Below are 22,255 nucleotides of genomic sequence, written 5' to 3'. Positions count from 1 at the left end.
ATGATCAGAGGCTTTTGGCAAAATCACATTCTTCCATCGGAGAACGTCTGTGCTGTTCATTCCATAGAGAGCAGCGAGGAGCTTCATTAATTAGCTGTTTCAGGGAGGGACAGTTGAGCAATGGTCTTCACAGAGTCTCACGCAGGGTACGGCGAAACCGCAAACCCAGGTGGCCCGCGCTCGAATGTGCGCTCAATGGAGACAACACAGCGACACCAATATGCGACAACATCCTCTCCTGTGCTTCCTCCGCTCTCTAATTGGCTTTGAGCTGTCATTAGTACTTTACATCCTGGAGAAAATGAAGGAAAAGCCATTAATAGTCTATCACAGACCATATGCAAAAGGACGTACCTCTTCCCAATGACGGGATCTATAAGGGAGAGAGGAATAATTAGGGACAGATGTTGGAGAAACAGTCCAGGACAGCTCACTGAGCTAGAACAGAAATAGTGTTGCTAATGGGATATGGTATAAATCTTTCGTTTTTTTTCCTCCTCTTTTTCAATCTGTTGTTTTGAAATAATACAAATATGGTCTTTGAATGCCTACACAATGTTCCAATCTGGGGAATAATAGGTGATACCTTTTTCAACAAAGAACTCAAAAACTATTTGAAACATAAAATCGGCTTCAAATGCAATTTCCAGTGCAGTAGATCTTGCAATCCAAAACACACAATTTTGTAACCTGTAGAATCCCTAAAAGATAGATGAATAGAAAAACACAAACCGCTCATTCTGTACATGTAATAGGTGGCAACTCCCATCGTTCCTTTTTCAGACTAAAAGCACGTCAATGTAACATTTCAGATTCATATGCTTGGCAATTTACCATGACGCTTCAACAGGGAAACAGCAGCTCGCTCAGTGGAAAGTCATAGAACCTTTGAACAAGAATGGGACGTCGTGACACAAATTTATTGCTAAAACAGATGAATTATGCCCCTGAAACTTAGCGAGAGTCGTGAACCACAAAATTCTTATGCTTTGTTTTTATTTCCTACAAGAAAAGCATTCAATGTAACCGAAATTTGCTCTCCTTGAACAATGAATGATGTATAAAGGCCCATATTTAGCCCTGGCTGGTACGAGCGCTCACTCTTTGACAGGTAACAATGCTTTGTCACCCACACCACATCGACCAGCGTCCAACAACGCATTACTGTCATGACAATCTGTCTATTTACATGTTACAATCTGTTTTCTGACGGGCTCCCGCAGCTGGGATTCTGAAAGAGCTCTATTTGCAAACACAAAACTGAAATATATGCTGATGGTTAATTTCACAGTGAATTCGAGGCTGTGTTTAAGCCACGCTGTTCTTTTGATCATTTACTCAAACATGAGTTAGACAAAGCCTTCAAAAGAAAAGAGACGAGGGTCTGCACATATCCTTTGAGCTGCCTGCACAGAGGGCCAAAGATAAAGCAAGTAGAGCTTCACAGAATGTAAAGAGTCAAAGATATCCAAACTCTTTACAGCACCACTTCTTTTTTGCCATATAAAAAATATTTAACAAATTAGATTAGCTGGCATTAGGTTTTGGAAGATCTTTTTTTGAGCATTTGCTTATTTTAAATCCCATGTGTACTTTGCCAATTTATTTATGTCTTTAGCCCGAAGAGAAATAAATAACGTTTTGGCATAGTAATATTACTTTACTTTTGGCATAGTAATATAACTTTTTTGCTTTGACATAGTAATAAAGATGCCAATATATTGGCACCTTTAGCCTAAAGAGATAAATATTATTTATTAGGGATGTAAAAGTAAAAAAATCTCACGGTACGATAATATCTCGGTGTAATGTCTGTGGTACCGTATTTATTGGGATATTTAAAAATACAAATGAAATCTTGTGCCATAAGTGTTTAATAAACAATTATTTATCATTGCAATGATGTACAAATTAACCATGTCATATCCCGACGTCTTTTCTTTATCCTGTCATCATAACTGTTGCTTTGAGGTATGAGGTATAGTATGACATGAACAAAACTCCCAATTATAAAATAAAAAACTACACAAGCTGGACCTTGACAGAGATAACATTTTCTAGGTTAAAGGCCCAGAAGACTCATCATGTCATACAGTCAATTGACCATGTTAATATTGAGAATTTTTTTTTTCAAAGGTTGTTTTCAACAGATACTACACACTCTAAAAAATGTTGTGTTATTTTCAACCTAACATTAGGTCAAAAATTGACCAACTCAACAGTTGGGTAAAATTAACCCAGCAATAGTTTAGTATATTTGACCCAACAATGAGTTTAGACATCCCAGCATTTTGGGTTGAAACAACCAAACATAGTTAAATTCATAACCCAACGCTTGGGTTTGTGCATTTTTGACCCAACAGTGGGTAAAAAATAACACAACACTTTTTAGAGTGCATAGTATCTGTTGAAAAAAACTTTATATTGAATAGATGGAACCGCCAAAAGATGACACAGAAGGGAATCAGGTGTACGAAAGGAATCCCAGGCTGCATGTTTCACAGAAAGGAATTGCACAAGGTCCATTTTGTGGGTGTGAAAAGAGTCAGGTCACTTTGAAATCAAAGGGGGATACCAAAAAGTTGGATTTCTGGACTAAAGGATGTCAAGTTTTTAACTTTCAGGTTGCTTGACAAGGCACAATTTTAGCAAACTCCTTTACGTCCCCACATCCACATACAACTATAAACTTACAACATACTCCAAAAGAAATTCTCATGCACATCATAAGTCACTTTCGTCCACAATGTCAAATTTCGTTTCTTGCCCTGAAAATCCATCCATTCCTCCCTTTTCTCTCACTTCGACTGTGTCCATCTGTGATGACAGCATGGGTCAGCAGACGCATCCCTTATACGGAGCAGCAAAATACAGGCTTCCTCAAATTCCAGTAAAGACCAAGAGAAAAAGCTGCCAAATACCCCAGGACACAGACATCCTGACATTCACAGCGGTCTTTCGTAGGAGCGCACACGCGCGTGCCCACACCCCCCACTGTATAATCAGAGCCGCCTGCATCATTCATGCAAGCAGTCACGCGTGACGCATCCTCCCCGGTCCTCTTCACAGCAGCAAGCGTGGAGAACACACGCAGTACACACTTCATGAAGCCCTTGTCCTGTATATCACGAGCGTTTGTGATGTTGACATTTTATGCTTTTCATTCACACTGAGATGACAAAGATACACAGCTCCAGAAGACATGTCCTCTCCTGAATGACAGGACAACTTCCAAAGAAAAATAACTTCAGGCCGCTGCAGGGACTTCTTCTGTTTGAGGCGTCCGACCCTATGTGATCTCATAAAAACTGAATTAAACAACTCTGAATTTGAAAAAATCATGAAGTGCGCGAGCGCGCCGTGTGGGTATGTCGAGTCATGGATATTGGATTGGGGAAAACATGATCTGACTGGCACTTAAAATTACAGAGGAAGGCAATAGGAGCTCTGTGCCGAAAGCTTGCCTACTGCCTATGGCAGCTGCCTTGAAAGGTAGCATCCAAACTATAATATAATCTCATAACCCTGCATTCACACGTAGGGACGTGTGTCTGAAGCATGGCGGACGAAATGCCATAGTGACAACAGCCAATCACATTGTTCTCCAGTCTGGCATGATTGAGATTATTTGCATCCTTGAAAAGTTGAGAAATGGCGCAAGCTTCAGCCAAAAGGAACGGCAGTGACGTGATGCTGACGGACACACAATTCAGTTCGGCAATGCATGACGTCGCTTATTCAAAGTAACACTGACGTCCCGTCTGAAGGTACAATAAGTGTCTGATTTGCAGTGCTTAGTTCTGAGCACCACACAATTTGTCCTCTGCATGGAAGATTGCAACTGATTTTAATAGAGTTTGACATAAGTGTTGCTAAGCTAAATGCACAATCCCATATTAAAGGGATAGTTCACCCCAGAGGACGCGTTAACCGAAAATTCTCCGTCATTGACGGATATTGTTTTAGCAGTCACAGAATAATCTGAAGGCCGTCCGTCATTTTGACAGATTACAATGAGGGAAATTTGTAATTCATATTGTTGTCGAGTTGTTAGCATCCAGTCATTTCCCCATGTTTACCATTCATTACTCACAAACAGTGGTTCTGTGTCAGTACAAATTAAGTCAAATTGGGACCAGTGTTGTTCGGTTCGGTTGAACGGTTTCCAAAATATCTTCTTTTGTGCTCTGCAGAAGAAAGTCATTCAGACATGAGGGGAAATAAATTATGATTTTGGGGTAAAAATAAAAAATGCCCCCGTGACCCGAGGTAGTTCGGACAAGCGGTAGAAAATGGAATGGAATGGAATAAAAAATGCACAACACACCCAAATATTTGATAAAATCATCAATGTTTAATTTTGTATTCGTTTTACAGACTTTCATTTATTAAATGTTTGTGATTAAAATGACTTTGCAATGCATTCTTGAATTGTTGTTTCCATGCAAAATGTATTTCTGCCTTGGAACTTGGCAAAACAAGCTAAAATACCGTTTGGAACAGTTTTCCAGTTGGGGACAGGTCTATAATACCTTAAAACACCTCCTCCGCAGACAGCTCTTAAAGTTTTGGACACAGTAACTGTGTGTAAAAAAACTTAATTTTCAATACAAGATTTTACTCTAAACGGCAACACAAGTAACAGCTAACTTAAGCCAACATAACAGTTGTCACACACACACAGGCAGGCTCCTTTTATCTTTGTAAACGGTTTGTGTTTATGTGCATGGGAGTCTGGGTAGTGCCCAGGTAGCATTTCACTTTCGCATTAGATCTTAACAGCCAAGGCCATTTCTAAGCTTTGTGCTGGCGAGAGAAAATATTTAGGACCACCACCCCTTTTCAACGTCTTCTTACTGACCTGTGATGTATTATTTTCCTTGCTTTCCAAAACTCCATTAAAGCCTGGCGGTGGGCCATTTTGTCTCCCGCAGACAAAGATAAAGATGTGGCGGAGAGGAGCGGGACAAACAGAATAAGAATGAGCGGGCAGCACTGGAGATCACCTCGAGAAAATACTTGCACTTACCTACTGCACCGCACACACACACTGTAAAACGCATGTAGCCGCTGAATTTTAGATACAGACGCCACCTCCTTTAATTCATTTACGATTAAATAATTGAAACTTTGTTTTAAAAAAAACGAAGCGAACATTTCTTCTCTCTGCAGGAATGTAGAAGTGAAATTTAATGATCCAATTTGGGTCATCCTGCTGGCAGACAGGAGGGTTGTTGAGCTCCAGATTAAACTCATCCTTTAGAGGCCGTTTGTCTTTTGCTTTTTCTCAAATTAATGCTTCTTTCTGCAAATTTACGCCTTCTGCATAAGCAACGCTTCCTATATTTCCCTCTTGCTCTATCTGATACGTGTGGGCTTTCCAGTTCCCTAATAATATTTCATATTTGTAATATCTGTCATTAGGAGTCAGCAGAGAGGAACCTCAAGGATTTGATTGAGAATGTTTATCTGCAGGTAAAAACCTGAGAAAAATGACGTTAGTTCGAGATCTTACTCATCTAAGTCATTTTCTCTAGTTTAAAAGAGAATTTCAGCCCTTGCAACAATTTAATGTTATCATACAGTATTTCTCTGCACTGTTACATCAGTTTTAAAAGAGCTCAGATCTATTGCTGCCTTCTATTCTCTGGGGAAGTTGCTACTTACTGGTTTGTAATTAGAATGTGATGAGTGTTCAAGTGATTCTGGCACAATGGAAACGTAGGGCAATTTCTCTCTTGCTAACTTCCCGAAAAAATTAAGGTTTTTAGCTCGAGTGCAACAAAATGAAGAGCATGAGATGCTCACATTAGGTGTGTGATCAATCTTTTTTATTCTTGTGTTGCCAGAAACTCCAAAAGTGATGGGAAATGTATTTTTGCCATTCTCATACATGAGGACTAAATGAGAAGTAGTGTCTGGCAAGCTTTATCATTGCTCTTCATTAACAGAATGTAAAAAACAACATTCGCAACTGCTCATTCAATCATTCTAATACATACACAGCCGTGGGAAATTAAGAGAGCATTTCAGAATTATTTCCAGTTCTTCTAAATGTTCTGTTTATAGGTATGTGTTTCGTTAAAATGATCATTTTTGTTTTATTGTGTGAGCCCCTAACAATATTCCTGTCAAATGTCTATTAAAAATGTTTCTATTTGCAGAAAAAAAAGACGGGAGAAACAGGTCAAAAAAAGTAATTTTTCAAATCTCAAATACTGCGAGAAAACAGGTGCATATTCACATGTAAGCAATGCAACAGTAAGATATCTGTGTTCATCAAAAAAAAAAAATCTGTCTTCATTTACTCACTTTCAGATTGTTCCAAACCTATATACTTTTCTGTGTTCTGCTAAACACAACGGAAGATAGTTGGAAGAATGTCTGTTTTGTTACAGACATTCTTCCAAATATCTTCCCATGTGTTCATGAGAACAAAGAGATTTATACACGTTTGGAACAACCTGGGGGTGAGTAAATGAAGACAGAATTAATTTTTTTGGGTGAACTATCGCTTTAAATGAAAATTTGAAATTATTATTAGTCACCCAACCAACTAGAATAGTCTGTGCTCATTAAAACAACATAGTTGTTGTTATATTATTTGGGCTGTTCATTCATAAGTTAGCCTATAGCTTAAGAGTGGTAGCGATATATTCTTAAGAACGACATAGTGATAAGAAGGTTTACGGAAACCCAGCCCAGCTTCTTTTGACATCTTTTACACTACACTAAATCACAACCAAACTCCAAGGGTTGTTGGGTTTTGTTGCACCAGAGCAAAAACTACAGCTACCATCATTGTAAATCCATCAACCAACTTTAGATGTTTGAAATGTTTGCTGGGGCAGCGTGAAGCAGCCGTGTGTGACATGCATCTGTCATCACGTCAAGTTTCCATATGGAATCTGTAAGGAGATGCCAAAGCAGGGAAAACTCTTGACTGAATGACATCACCACTGTATGCCCATGAGGTTCTTCAACCGATCTGGGTTAGAATCTGTTTTGTTGCTAACAGACGCTCCGTTTAGCAAGTTTGGATGTCGGCATCGCTGAAGAACCCAGAATCGTGTTTTTCTTTGAGAATGACAGACGCACAGGGATTGAACGGAGACTGAATTATGAGGAGAGGAGTTTGGTGAAAGATCTTCTCTGTGCAGACAGATGCCCTACCAACTTCATGAGCTCAATTCCCATCCTCACGTTCAAATAATGTTAACCTAAACCTAATATCTATTCCAACTAAACCAATGCTTGTCAATTCACTCATCAGACTCTCATTTTGAGTTAAGCTTTGCTCAACCATTCTTGTAAATGAATAACAGTGCCTAAAAGTCATATTGTTCACATACTTGAGACACTTGCACATATGGTGCTATTTTCCACACATGAAAAAAAGAGATGCACATCTGGCGAGAGTGACGTGAGTAAGGGGTGGGTAAATAATGACAGACCTTCTTTCTTTAAATACAGTTTCACTGTAGCTCTCCAATCTTGTTCTCCAATCCTCTTATCTTTTCTGAACAACTAATCTCTCTTTCTTCAGTCCTGCTCTGTCTCTCTCTCTAGTCCACCCCTCCACTTGAAGCTACAACACCGTTCTGTCAGATGCCTAGCAACAATGCTCGGCTAAATCAATCACGAGAAAGAAAATAAGTCTGGGCTAATTCCTGTTAAAGCACTACTGCCATTCTCACTCTCTTCCTCCTCTATTTAATATCTGACCCGTGGTGTCCAGTATCAATTATACTCTCACATTTACTACACTTAACCTCTCTCTTTCTCTCTCTCTCTCTATTAAACGTGTGTACATGTACATGTACTGTAGTGGCCAAAAGTGATGTCCAATGGGACATATTTGAACAATATTAAATTTTACTCCCACCTCAGGTGATATCAAAACATTAAAATATGCGTTTTTTGGTATAAAATGGACTTATAATAAACGTATAAGGAATTATTTGGACAAAATTATTTGGCTGAAAAGCAAACCTTAGAAAATCAGATAACATGGTGTTTTTGGTAATTTGTGGCTCAGTTTGTAAAAACCCCGGCTAATGTCTCTTTGACATGAACTTACTCAGTCAATAGATATCTTTGTCATATTTTCACAGAATGTTGTATTATAAAATGATTTTATGTCAAAACAGTTAATCACAAAAAATTGACTTGAGCTGTGTTTTCACAGAATGGGCCACATATACATACATCCAAAACAATACATATACTGCAATTCTATCTGTTAGAAATATATGTTGATGCTCATTTATGGTAATATTTTGTAGTCATTCTTCAGATTTTGTCTTGATAAACGTTGCACATGTGTTGGGTATTCCATTTTGAATGCATATTTTAATAAAGAGTGAAGATGTCAATTATAAGTTGGAAATCAGCTTTGGCCACTATGGCGTATGTATAAGGCAACACTTGTTTGTATAACACAAGTTTGAGCATCAAAAACATATACAAACCAAAACATTGTTTTCATTAATAATTTCATAAAAAATCAGAAACATTAACATTTAATATCATGTGGGTTCTTTAACCACAAAAAAACATAAGCAAAGCATAATGTACATCGAGAGCCGTCAATTAACCCACCGACATAAGTGACTGCTGGCAATGCAACAAAGCCCCTCCCTGACCACAAGACTTTACATGCACTTACTGCTAATTCACATTATTGTCTTGTGCATTTAATTCAATGCTTAAATGAAACTAATTAAAAACAAAAAAGATGTGACACACGCTATCACCAAAATTCGAAATACCTAAAAATAGGCAATTTCTCCTGATAAGTGATGATCAGGTGCATACAAGTTATACTAAACAAAGTTACACGCACACAAACTCAAACAAACATGCATACCACCCCCACAAACCCCACGCACACCCACACACGCATCTTCCGAATAATGTCTCAAGCACATGAGCAGGTGCTAAAGAGTTATAATCTTTCTCATAGAGCCACACTCCTCATGCTTCGACTCAGACTCAGCTGGTGATGACTCAAATCTCATCATTTCGCTTTCTAAACAATCACCGTACGACTTCCCACATGCGCTGCACTATTTTGTGCTGTTCAGTGAGACAACACACTAATGAGCAAGCTGAGAATGAAATGATAAATAAGTGTTTGTGTAATGAGAGAAGCACTGCTCTTTGTGCGGCGTGTTTATGTGAATCTGGGGAATGAAGGAAACATCATTAAATTGTCCCCTCTATGACAATTCTCCAAAAGAAAGAGTTGAGCCAAGACTGACGATTCTGTTGTCGTTCGCTCCCCCTCATGTTGTGTCAAACTAGTTTGCCTGTCCTCATTTCTCAAAAATGGCCTGTTTTCCATTGCAGCCACAAATGGCCATGTTCTGAATGAATTCTGCCATGAATTGAGTGGCTAACCCAATGCAAGGTTTAACCCAACACTAAACACCCTCCCGACACACAGAGCAGAACACCTCAAGCTTATTCCCAGAACCGGCCCTCAGCCATGGTTCCAACTCTTTATCCTCAACCATGTTGTTTAACAACCGGTGTACATGGACCTCCCACTATTCGCCTACCTACTCAATGATTTAATTCAGGCAAACTTTAGCATATGACCTCTTTGGACCAGGGATGCACGGAAGTGAAAATTCTTCGCCGAAGCTGAATAAAAATGAAACACTTGGCCAAATACCGTTGAGAAATTTTCTTATTTCTTCTATTTATTAATATAAACAAAAGCCCTCTCCCTTCTTGAATACTGTAGCCTATATAAGGCCTATAACTAACTTCTGAAAGAATACTGTACAACAAGTGTCCTTCAACATTATAAACTGATATAAACTGTTGGATTATTATTGCCTAAACTGCAAATGATTGAAAAATAAAACATTGATGCAACCAATTCTGACTCACAACTATTTCAGTTCACGTCTCTCCTCCAAACTCCGCCCACAAATGCTGACAGTTTTCTCAGAAGGTGGACTGGTGGCTGCGATGCAAAGAATATACTTTGACAAGTTGTTAAGCACAGGGAATTGTGTGCACGTGGCGACTGTATCATGTCAAAGGATGTTGCGAGCGGCGGGGCTACTGTCAGACCAACTGCTCCAGTCTGAAGTACACAAGTTATCAGAAATTCACCCCGTCACGGAAAGTTCCGTGCTGTGCCTTTCTCTGACACTTAAAATCGCTCCACACACTGCCGACATGTTTGGGGCATTAATAAAGCGCGCGCCCCTCTCTCTCTCTCTCTCTCTCTCTCGCTATCTCTGCGTGGGTTGATCATATCACACGTCATGCTTTTTTGCAATTTTCGGTTGCCGAACATTCAGTGCATCCCTACTTTGGACAAATATGAAAAAACGATACACAATTTAATACCTTGGAAAATGGCATTTAAGACTTTTTAATACTTTTTATGGCCATAATTTTCGCTAAATTTATTTATCAACTTTTAATACTTTTTAAGACCCCGCGGACACCGTGTGTTCATTGCCCTTTTCCATTTTATAACAGAATGAAAGTTTTACGTTAAGCATAAAAAAATGCAAAAGTACCATAAAAACAAAATAATTGATCCCTGCAACTTGTATATTTAATAAGTCTTCTGGGCTCATGCGATCGTTTTTAGTGAAGAACAGAGGCAAGAGCTGCCCTTGGGTCCACAAGAGAAGGAGTGTCTGATCTGTTCTTTTAAATAATTTCAAAGAATCTGTTGATCTAAATGATTCATTCACAAATCAGCCTCAATGATCAAAGCACACTATCACACAATAAAACATTTAATTCTGATTTCCATAAAACTATTGTACGGCAGAAGACATGGAATACAGTAGATGAGTTACATAAACACATTTAATGATACCTTTACTCCCCTCTGACTAAATGTCTCTTCTTGTGTTATATACTGTAAATATTTAGTTTGGACCGACATGGACATAAATAAATAACAACAGAATCTTCATTTCTGGGTGAACTGTCTCTATAATGTGTTTCTATCTGCCTCCATCATCCCCTTCTAAGGTTGCTTTGTCTTCCAGCTATATATTTCTAAGCTGTGTTTGGCCCTTTCTCTCTCTCTCTCTCTCTCTCTCTCTCTCTCTCTCTCTTGAGCGAGGGACATGCTGGCCACATAAGCCTTGGGAAATGAAGTATGTGTATGGTGGAAAATGATTGAAATCCTTTTAGTGCTGGCTTATATCGACTCTTGTTTGCATTCAAAGGCACCTCTCTCTCTCTCTCTTTCTCCAAATCCCCCTACCATTTGCCTCTTTCCTAGTCCGTCATGTTTTGATGCCAACTAATGGTCTATGTACAAAATTTCTCCGCTGGTGGGCTCTGAGCTAGACATAATGGAAATATCTGAGCTCATGACCTGAAAAATGTCCCACTAGGTCGCAGTCCTTCGTCTGTCCTTCCCTAAGTGCTATACTTCATACGAGCCTCCTTCATCTACATTTGTTGATTTACTTACAGCATATACAGAAAAACCCAGGGAGTGATGTAGCTTAAGAAATAAGGACGCATGTTCATATTTTGGACTGGTATTCATGTTTGCAGTGTGGGTAAGGGTTAAAATCTGACAAACAGCCATCAGCACATGACCAAACTCAGAAGTGAGATTTTTTTCCAAATCAAATCAAAAACATCTAAATTGTTTGCTGAAATAGAAAACTTGCCCAAAACTTTAACATTCAATAGCAGAATGTTTCAAAGAATATTTACGTTTCTGAATTTAATTCATTTACATTTTAATGATGATGGATATACTCTGTTAGCCAAAAGCGAGTCTGAGAGTTCTTCATCACTACGTTTTTTTCAATTTGTCAATATTCTATCGAACACAGGATTTCTATGGATTGTTTCTTCCTTAACAAATACCTTTCTTATTGGTGAACTTGCTTTATGCTGTAATTAAACTTTATGTAGGTCTGGTAAAAGCCTCAAATGCAAATGTAAATTGTGCTCAAGGAAGCAGTCACCAGGGGGCGCTCTGAATCCTACATCCCAACGAGAGCGCAGCAGGAGAGACAGAGGAGAGGCAACAGAAGAAAGAGGCTGATGCCTCTGGCAAGACTGAGGTGTCACCTTGTCATATAATATTTATCCTAACACCTGTGAGATGATCCCACATTAACAAAACGCTCAAGTCAGCCCTTTACTCTTCGGTATCCTCACAAGATCTGAATCCACGCGCTCGCCCGCCTTTTTAATTGCAGCCTTCGAGCTCTTTTAAAATTCCAGAGTGAAAACAAGTTTCCGAATAAGGAATAAGAAATTGTGGTTTAACAAATAAGGCATTAACCCGCACCTAATTAGTATGGGAATTCGGTAGGGGAGTTAAATCACTCATAACTCAAGGACCATTAAGCCACATTAACGTGTTTTCACTTTGATATCTCCATTCAGAGAACATTAGCGCTGTCTTCACAAACGGTTGCTTAGTTAAGCTCCGTAATTGGATAAACGTTGGCACGCTCAGGGCTCGGTTGTCATGGCGCCCGGGGGGCGACGAGCGTGGCGTCCTACCTTTCTGATGCCTTCCTTCGATTCCTCCACGTTGTTGTCCGGTCCTCCGGTGCGGTTGATCATCCTCCACATCTGCGAGTACATCGGGTCCCTCTCGAAAGGGTTCATGCCTTTACTTCGGACCTGTTCGTACACGGCCGAGTCTAGAACAGTGCCATACGGCAGGTCTGTCTGCTTAGCCAGGTCTTGTAAAGACCTGGATGGGAAACAATGAAACAGAGCAGCACATAGGGGTTGTCAGTCCAGTTCAAGTCATAAATAATCTGTTGGGTAATTTCATGCATTTTAACTGAAATCATACAAAGTGTGTTGTCTATCATAAATGTTTGTCCTTTCTTTTGTCACATCCATCACGTATGAATTTCTCCTCTTTTAAAAATTGAAAACTTGTGCATCATCAGAGGTTTATTAAAAAACAAATGAATCCACTTATATGTTTAGAAATATGTTGAGAATTCATATTTCATGTTTTGACTGATATTGTCACATACATAATGCAGGAATTGCCCAGTCAAAGCTAATCGCTGACTTTGTAAACGCAGGAAGTGAGAAATAGATTCGGAGGAGGAAGCCTGGGGGGTGTAATAATTCAACGACCAAGACATTATTTGCAAAATCAACACTGTTGATGCATGAATAGCCACGCTTGTTTCAGCTTAATTGTGCCGGCATAAATGTGTCCAAATCCATTTAAAAGCTCAGACACTCCACCACTCATGTTGTGTCTAATACTGTTTGTTCAGCAATTTGTGTTAATATCGTACATCTAATTAAAAGTTAGCCAACCAGGGGACACTTATTCCCCACAGTAACATTTATATTACACAAATAATTGGAAAGAACAATAAAGATGTAGCCCCCCAGCCTTCATTCACATTATCATCAAAATACAGCGCTTGTCATTACAGCAACAAGTCTCACTTTATTTACTAAACTGATAATGAAAAGAATTAGCACTCGCCCACTGTTTTAATACTCAACCTTGTCATACCCTCAACCACCAACTATGTACGTGAAAGGGCACATTCGAGTAACTGTGAATGTCGAAATAAATCTTTTTAAGCAAGTCACGGTGTGAGTTGGTGGCATCAAGAGTCCCACATGCATACAATGACCTTACATTTATCAAATATTATCACATCAGACAGCTGTCGTCCTCATACCAGCTTCCTCTAGTACTTAACATCTCTAGCACCCTCTGTAGGTTTAATGAACTTGGCCACAAATGTTAATCTTTTATTGCTCCCAATTAATCTCGACACTTAATCCCAAACCCTCCCTATGAATTGCGGTTATGTGTCCGGTGTCATTTGCATGGAGAATTGCCATTAAAACGAACTCCAAGTACGTGCGTTTCTATAAATGACCACAGTGAGGATGGTGAGCAATGGAAGAGCTGATCTATTTCATCACATATTTAAAGCTAATGTACATTTTTAAGTGTAATCTATTCTGTTGCTAATTGTGCATCTGAGGTTGAAGTTTAGTCAAGCAGACCGGCATGTTTGTGTGTTTATTAAAATAGGAAACACGCAATGTCTGCATCATAACAATGACTACAGGCTAATCCATTTCTGTATTTCTATTCCACTGGGAAATTCGCAAGGCAGCAATGTTTTCTTGTTCCAGCAAAATTCATCTAGCCTCAAGAATAGCAATCAATCTGCGTAAACGCATTTTCACACAATTTATAGTTGACCATCTGGTGGCATTCAAAGGCTACGGCCGCATCGCCGATCTCTCCGCTTGCCCGGGAAAAGCGTCATCTGTGGTGCGGACTGATTGTAACTAGCCAGACTGCATGCAAAACGACGTGGCAGACTGTCTGGGTGAGCAGAAAAAAATCGAGAACGCCGTAACCTGGCCCTTGTTCACGCTGACCAGATGGGGGTCTTGCAGCAACATTAAAAGTGATATGCCAGGTAAAAGTTGTACAATATGTTTCTGAGCTATTTTTATATTTGTAAACCCACAATTTTTTTGATTGTCTTATCATTTGTCAATACGCACGAATATTCAAACCTGCTTTCCCACAAGGACACATTACAATGCAGATTTATACTGTTACCCATCGTTGGTTAAAAATAAGCGGATGCAATTTCGAGGCTGTTTTAAACGAAAGCGAGGATCGCTGATGTGCTTCTTGTTTCTAAGCTGTCTCACATCCAACAAATTATGAAGCCAATCCTTCAACACAATGGCAATCAACATGAACAAAACATCTGCAGCAAAAATTCTACCTTCTGTAACTACAGCTGCATCTTAGCCAAAACAGTGCTATGAAGAAAACAACAAAAAACATCCTTAAAAATACTCTTCGATATTCAGTCCGCATCTATTCGGCAAGCTGATTCAAGGCTTGATTCTGGTTTTTGTACCTGCTCTTGCCTCAAGATCAGTTTTACCCAAAAAGGATCATCCTGGGAACTGGACAGAGCAGGTAAAGATCTATGCTGGGTAAGTGAGAGTTGTCGATAAGTTGATGTTGCCTTGATTTAATTAACAGCGGGTTAAGATCAAGTCAATATAATCAGCAGTTGAACATTAACATACTCTTTCAATAGTCTTGTATAAATGTGCGAGGCCGCTAAAGAATATGATAGTAAACAGACCGCGCTGACAGCTAGAAATCTATCAAGCAATCTTAACTTCTATCTCAAGTCAAAACTGTGTAATCGCAAACTCAACGTGTTCAAACCCGTCTTCCTCCACCTCAGTCTCATAAATCTTTCAGCTCTTCCTGAGTGATGCTCTACATCCGCTGCTTTTAAACATAACAGACCCCTGGGTGCGGAGTTTAGGCTGTAATTATTTCTGTAATGACCCTGCCATCATCTACACATTAAAAGATAATACATTTAAATTTATGGAAATCCTAATTAGGTGCACAGATCTAGAATCAAGCGATCTAAGCGCGAGCTCATTAATGATAATCTAATGCGACGAAAAATAAACAAATTGATATCTTGAAAAAAGAAACGCTCTCTCCCTTGGTAACCGTCCCGCGCGCGCCGCCTACGTGGCAGTGACATCCAAGAATGGATCAAGCACAATTAACTCCGTCACCGCTGGCTATCGATGCATCAGATCCACCCAATAATTTCATAGTTGTAAACATGCTAACTTTACACATCTGATACGACCAATGGACGGAATGCAATTGGCTCGATCGCAGAGTGGGAGGGGAAAAGGCAGTAAACAAATAGGGTTTGAACAAGTTTGCCTGTGGGTATGTGCGTGTTGAGTTCCCAGTGCGGTCATGCATGCAGGTTAAATGAATCACCGGTGCATGGACGTCTGACGTCATTCTCACCGGAATGAAAGATCTAATTTGTGCAACAGGAAATTAAAACGGGGTGTTTGCGTGCCCCCGAGAGTAGTTTCACACGCAGCGTAACTGAAGCAGGAGTGAAACCCGCGCGTATTTATTTACACACTGGCTGCGTGGGCCGCCACCGTGTCTTTGAGTATAATTGATTCAATCAACTGATTCGTTCTTGATTTTGTTTGATGAATGCTTTTCAATGAATTCTCCTCCCTAATCAATGCTGCCAGAAATTCAGAGCTTTTAGGGACGTTTAAATCCACAAGCACAACAACCTATTTAACCCAGATGAAGATGGAAAACTGCATCTTCAGTGTTGTTTTGTTATCGGAGGGATGATTACAGTGTTGAAGATACATAAAGAGTGACATTTGAAATGAACGCGTGCAGCGCACTCACTGAATGGAGTTTTCGATGCGGGAGATGGTGAGAAATGCGGCCAGATTTGCAGTGTAGGAGGAGATGACGATCAGAGCGAACAGCCACCAGAAACCCATCATCATCCTCGTGGCCAGAGTCGTGTAGGGCACCTCGCCGCCTAGAGGGGGAATAAGAGAAAAGAGTGAATGTTAAAAGAGTTTTGTGCTTCATTTTCTTTTTTGTTACAATCCAAAGACATTTAAATATTTAAAATACAGCTTTATCTTTGACACTTGGAATGTGGTGCAGCTTAAAGGAAACATTGCATGACAATCCAACAGGCTTGAAAGTAGATTTTGTATGTTACTTCTAATTGAGTATTTAGAGGATATGATATTATGGTTATCTCATTTATTATGCTGATCTTAAATTACTCTCCAAGAAAAACTGTGCATCATATTATGGGGTTTATTTTCAGCAAAATAATTTTGAGTTTAAGGAACAGATCTCGAATTTAATTTATTTTACACATAAAAGTTTCAAATGAATAAATCAAATAAAATTGAGGTTAATTGGTAAAGTAAACATGTATTCTGTTTTAAGGGTGTTGAGCCTTTTATTAAAAGTACTTAAGAATACTATTATTATTCAATAACCCTTCTTGCCCCGTTTAAGGAATAATTGACTCGCCTTGTTGTCATTTTAAAACTGCTTGATTTTCTTTCTTCAGCAGAACACAAAATAACATATTTAGAAAAATGTTGGCAACCAAAAACCGTTGGTCCCCATTGACTTCTATTGGACACTAAACCAATGCAAGTCGATGGGGACTAATGGTTTTCTGTTATCAACATTTTTTTAAATATTTCCTTTGTGTTCTGCAGAAGAAAGAAAGTCATACAGGTATGAAGTGTGTAAATAATGATATAATTTTCATTTTAAAGGTGAAATAACCATTTAAGACAAATCGAGTAAATCATCGATATACTTGCTATAAAAAATGCAAACCAAAAACATGAAAGTATTTAGCGTAGGAGAATCAGTGAAGGTGGGGGTTGCAAAATCCAGAACAGACGGTAATGATGGAAAAAATTTAGAGGCATAAAAAACAGCCATCATTTATAATGTCAACATTTTAACATCAACATTTCCCCCGTCACCACTGTCAGAGCACAAACGCTCCTGTTTATTCTGCGTTTCAGAGCCCTGCTAAATCCACAGCCTCAAACAACAAGCAGCTTTTTCTTAAAAGCGCCGCACACCACAACAATGATGGATCGGCACAATCCTAGGCTCGCAGCTATACTGAAAACCGTTAAAAATTAGTCCCATCTATCCTCGTGGCTTCCCATATCACTGCAGTCTCGCATTGTAAGTGCCAAGCATTTCAGCACTCAATAAGGTATCTGACAACTCCATATCTGCAGGGGTCCGCCGAGATGAGCTGTCTTATTAAAGAAAGTTTTTAGATGACTCACGCACATACGTCCCACAGGCTGTGTACTCTCCGCTCTACACAAACTTTGTGCGGTTTTAATTTCAGCAAACAAGGCCGTGACAAGTTACCCCACACATTTCTTAATCCTCTTTCTTAGGTTCTTACATTCTGATGAAAGACGTGTACAACGTTCTCCGTTTTCTTCGCTCTAAAACCGCAGAGATTTTGGACCTCGGATTAAGCAAATTCCAGTAGATCCCCATGAAAATCCTTCTTCAGCTGACCATGTGTTGTCATGTAAAGCAGCATCTTTCCAAACTGCAGGAAGCTTTTGTCCTTCTTTTTTTGGGGACAATGCAACCATTATAACTGGGGGCATGTCACTACAAAAAGGGCAATTTTAAGATACATCTTACAAAGAATAACAAACAAACTAACTCCTAAATGCAGAAGTTTCTATCCAAAATGACTTGCAGTGCACTCAAGTATATTTGTATTCCCTGGGAATCAAACCCCCGACCACCGAGTTGCAATCACAATGTTCTACTGTTAAAAACGTATTATATAAACCTTAAGTTTGACTGTTGTCTAAACGATAAAGTAATTTATGAGTCAGGCTGAAAAGTTCATAATATGCCCCTAATGTTTTAAATATATTTCTGAATAATAACATCTCTGGTTGTTTAGGTTCCAATTAAAACAAGGCTGAAACACTGACTAATTATCTTTATACAAAAGCATACAAAATGAAAAAAAATCGACATCTATAAGAGCTCTCGATTAACGTTGAGATGAGTTTAAACACCAGCACATCCAAAAGCAAGGCAGTCCAGCATCATTGATGCCATTTTAATACATAAACAACATGGCTCAAATAGAAACTGCTACAGGACAGTAACACATGACAAATGCTATTAATACAAAGAGCAAAGAATTTAACTGTTTTCTAGCTAAACAACAGAAATAAATTATTAAGCACAAACTTACAAAGCTCCTGCAGACTCCTTCTGACAAAACTCTTCTTCCAAATAAGAAAACACCGCTACAGAGCAGCTGAACTAGACATTTGGAGTTACATTTTTAAACCTATTATCACTGCAATGAATACAATCAGGATGGAAACTTATAAACAACACAGATTTGCATGAATACACGAGAAATGTTAAACTGCCCAGATGACAATGCATGTGTCAAAATACTGTACTGCTTATTGGGTTATAGCAAAGATTAATTAAAAGCTTTCATGCTGAAATAGTACAGGTATGCTGGTAAAGTCAACTAAATCCTGAGTCACCGGTGCGTCAGAAAGATTCTGAACAACTCCAAAAGTGAGTCTCTCTTCGTGGTGGTTACTGAGGCTTAGGAAGGTTTGAGTGTAACTCTTTAAATTACAAAAGGGCAAAGCAACTTGTCATCAACAAGTACATCTGTGCTATTCAAAGGATGGAGAATTTAAACCAGGATGCAATAAAACCTTAATGTGTGTGTTTAACAGTTGTGCAATTCTGTTAAATTGTCAACCTTTCCACAAATTTATTTATGCGGTTTGTAACATGGTAACAGCACAGATTTTAACATTTGGTTGCTCAAAAACCCATGTGAGATCTCTCTTCAAATTTGTGAAGCATTTGTTTTATTTTTAGTGCCTGATTTATCATAGTGAGCGCCATTATCAGGATTGTCACATCCAAAACGCTACATATTCCTCATAAATTAATACAAAGTAACTATTTTTTGTTCTATAAAGAGATATCCCAACTCTTTATGGGGAATTAATGCTTCAGGATTGTGCATTTTATTTTACAGAAATCCTACAAAGTTTGTCGTCTCCCAAAAAACGCATCCTTTTTTGTCACATCCATAACATGTTTATTTCCCTTTTTTAAATATATATTTTTTTCATAGACTTACATTTGTTTGTTGTTTAGACTCTATCAAGAAGGGATCAATAAAGTACAAACAGATGATTCAATATAATCGTAACAAAATTTTTATGCATTTTTATGTCATGTCCATAACGCAAAATGTCAATTACCCAGTTCCATCAATTCACCAGACACAGAGATACAGTACAGTACATGAACACTTTATAATAAGGTTGTATTTGTTTACATTAGTTAATGCATTAGCTAACATGATCTAAGTATGAACAAAACATCTACAACATTTACAGTATTAAGCTTAGTTTGTGTTAATTTTGGCATTTACTGATGAAATATTAAAATCAAATGTTGTATCAAACATGTTGTACTTTTGAATCAAAAAGTTCAGTAAACTGGTTGGGAAATTGCATCTGATCATTCAGGTCCTATAGGAAAGTGTAGCTTCTCATCAGTCATACACCATTTATGGGAAAGATACTGGTAAGGATTGTGACTTCTGGTAAGCAGAGTACTGGTAGGAGGTATGGCTGCTAGTGAATGGGGTTCTGTTATGAGATATGACTGGCAATGTATATAAAATTGTGGCATGGCAGGTCTTTAGCAAAGGCTGATTGCATGCCATTCTCTATGGCTGCAGGATGTTGATCTTTAGAAAATGAGCAGGATGGTAATGTAGCTTTTATCTGCACACCCAGCAACTGGGGTTCAAAGCCGTCCTGCCATGCACATCAAATCAGCAAGCCCCGTTTCCAGCAGGTTTCTCACTGCTTGCTTTTGATTCAGCAGCAGGCCAGGGGCTACACATTTCTCCCTACCCCTCACTGTGAGCCGATAGAGAGAGAGAGAAAATGTGTGTCAGGGAGACAAAAAGCTTTAAATAGAGGAACATTTTTCTAGTGTCTGAGGTGAAAAAAAGAAGAATACCAATAAAAACGATAATTAATATAATAATGTGTAATACTGCTTTGAATTGTTGCTATTCAAAAAAAAGAAAAGAAAAAGTTTAATTTAATTCCATTTTTGTTTTTCTGTGCAAAAAAATAAATATACATTTTTCACAGAAAACGGCCACTAAAATGTCATTCAGTGTAAAAAAAATTATCAGGTGTATTTACAACAACATTTTTTTAATATATTTAAAGACTAATTATTTTCAAACCAAATGCCAATTAAAGTGAAAGTGAGTGTGATGTGAGGTCAAGTATGGTGTTCCATACTCAGAATATGTGTTCTGCATTTAACCCATCAAAGTGCACAAACACAGCAGTGAGTAACACATACACCATAAACACACACTCAAGAGCAGTGAGCAGCCGTTGCTGCGGCGCCTGGGGAGCAGTTGGGGGGTGTGGTGTCTTGCTCAAGGGTCTCACCTCAACCACTGGTATTGATGGTGAAGGAGAGCGGTGATAATTCACTTCCCCCACCTACAATCCCTACAAACACCATACTTGGCCTCACATTACACTTTAATTAGCATTTGGTATTACTAATTAGTTATTAGTCTTAAATATGTCATGAATTTTTTTGTTGTAAATATGCCTGATAAGATTGTAACACTGAATGAAATTTTAGTGGGCGTTTTCTGTAACTCAGAGAAAAAATTATATATATTTTTGCTCAGAAAAACTAGAATGCAATTAAATTAAACAGACAACTTTTTTTTTTTATTCAACAATTTATAGAAATATTACACTTATGATATTATTTATTGTTTTTATTGGTATTTTTTTGAGTCTCTAAACATTAGGCCACGACAGCCCACCCAGCCCACTGCCCACCGTGGCGATTCGTTGTATTTAAAAAATCTATATATTTTTGGCACTATCCTATAGGTTTTGCCTATTTGTCAATAAGAATGTTTTACTTTTTTAAAACAATAAAATGATATATGTTCACTTCTTATTTATCTATTTTAATATGTACAAATCAGAATAAGCATTTTGTTTGATTTTGTTAATAAATATTGTGTTACACTGAATGACAATGTAAAATTATTTCAACCAAGTTGTGACATTTTATTATCCAAAAACTTTAGTTGACAAAACCAAAGTAGACATTTTACTTAAATTTAATGAGCTTTCTATGGACATAAAATCACTTTTGTAAATTTCTTTTGATGCGGACATATTAACGTCTTTGACCCACATACAAAGATGAAACAAAAATAAAAAAAGGATAAAAAACAAATCTAAAAAACAAACTAGAATAAAATTGAGGAGAATATAATAAGGGTAAATAATAAAGATGTAAATAAAGTTCCAGTGTATGAAATTTTGCGGCATCTACTGGTGAGGGGACAAATTGAAACCAACGGCTTACTCCACCCCTCCCCCTCACAAAACTAAGATGTCATCACTCTATAGGAAGTCAAATGGCAGAATGAAAGCTATGAATACCAACACATTGCATAAAAAATAACTGTGCGCATTTTTTATACTTTCTCCTATTCAACTTAACATACACAGACTACAACATGTGGGACATTTTGTAGGTTGATTCTACCAACATCAGAGTAACAGACCTAGAGCATCTATTTGTTCGACCAACAGCATACAGGAGAAGTGATTGGTGAAATCTGTTTGACAACGTTCATTATTTTTGTAATTCTGATGGGTGACACTCATGGCACAGAAATTACATGCTTCAGCCTTAACAGCCCCTGTACGCGAACAGGTTCAAGATAGATGTTCAATGTGTCAAATAATTCTTCTTCTGGGTGCGCCGGGACAC

At 38.3% G+C, this 22,255-nt stretch overlaps 1 protein-coding gene across 4 annotated transcripts in view; it reads right to left on the bottom strand.

Moving 5' to 3' along the window:
* Positions 1 to 22,255, bottom strand: part of grid2 (glutamate receptor, ionotropic, delta 2) — a 319,512-nt gene that overhangs the window by 24,205 nt on the left and 273,052 nt on the right. For all 4 annotated transcript variants that reach the window (XR_008909529.1, XR_008909530.1, XM_056773228.1 and 1 more), the window contains exons 12-13: positions 16,241 to 16,379; positions 12,517 to 12,712 (exon numbers count right to left, since the gene is read on the bottom strand). Coding sequence is in view for 2 of the 4 variants with exons in the window: in XM_056773228.1 (XP_056629206.1) it covers positions 12,517 to 12,712; positions 16,241 to 16,379 (335 nt within the window). In the remaining 2 variants the exon portion in view is untranslated. The remainder of the gene's footprint in view (positions 1 to 12,516; positions 12,713 to 16,240; positions 16,380 to 22,255) is intronic.

The sequence above is a fragment of the Triplophysa dalaica genome, chromosome 18, assembly GCF_015846415.1.
Source record: "Triplophysa dalaica isolate WHDGS20190420 chromosome 18, ASM1584641v1, whole genome shotgun sequence".
In the NCBI taxonomy this organism is placed as follows: domain Eukaryota; kingdom Metazoa; phylum Chordata; class Actinopteri; order Cypriniformes; family Nemacheilidae; genus Triplophysa; species Triplophysa dalaica.
This window is presented reverse-complemented; position numbering and strand designations above follow the sequence as displayed.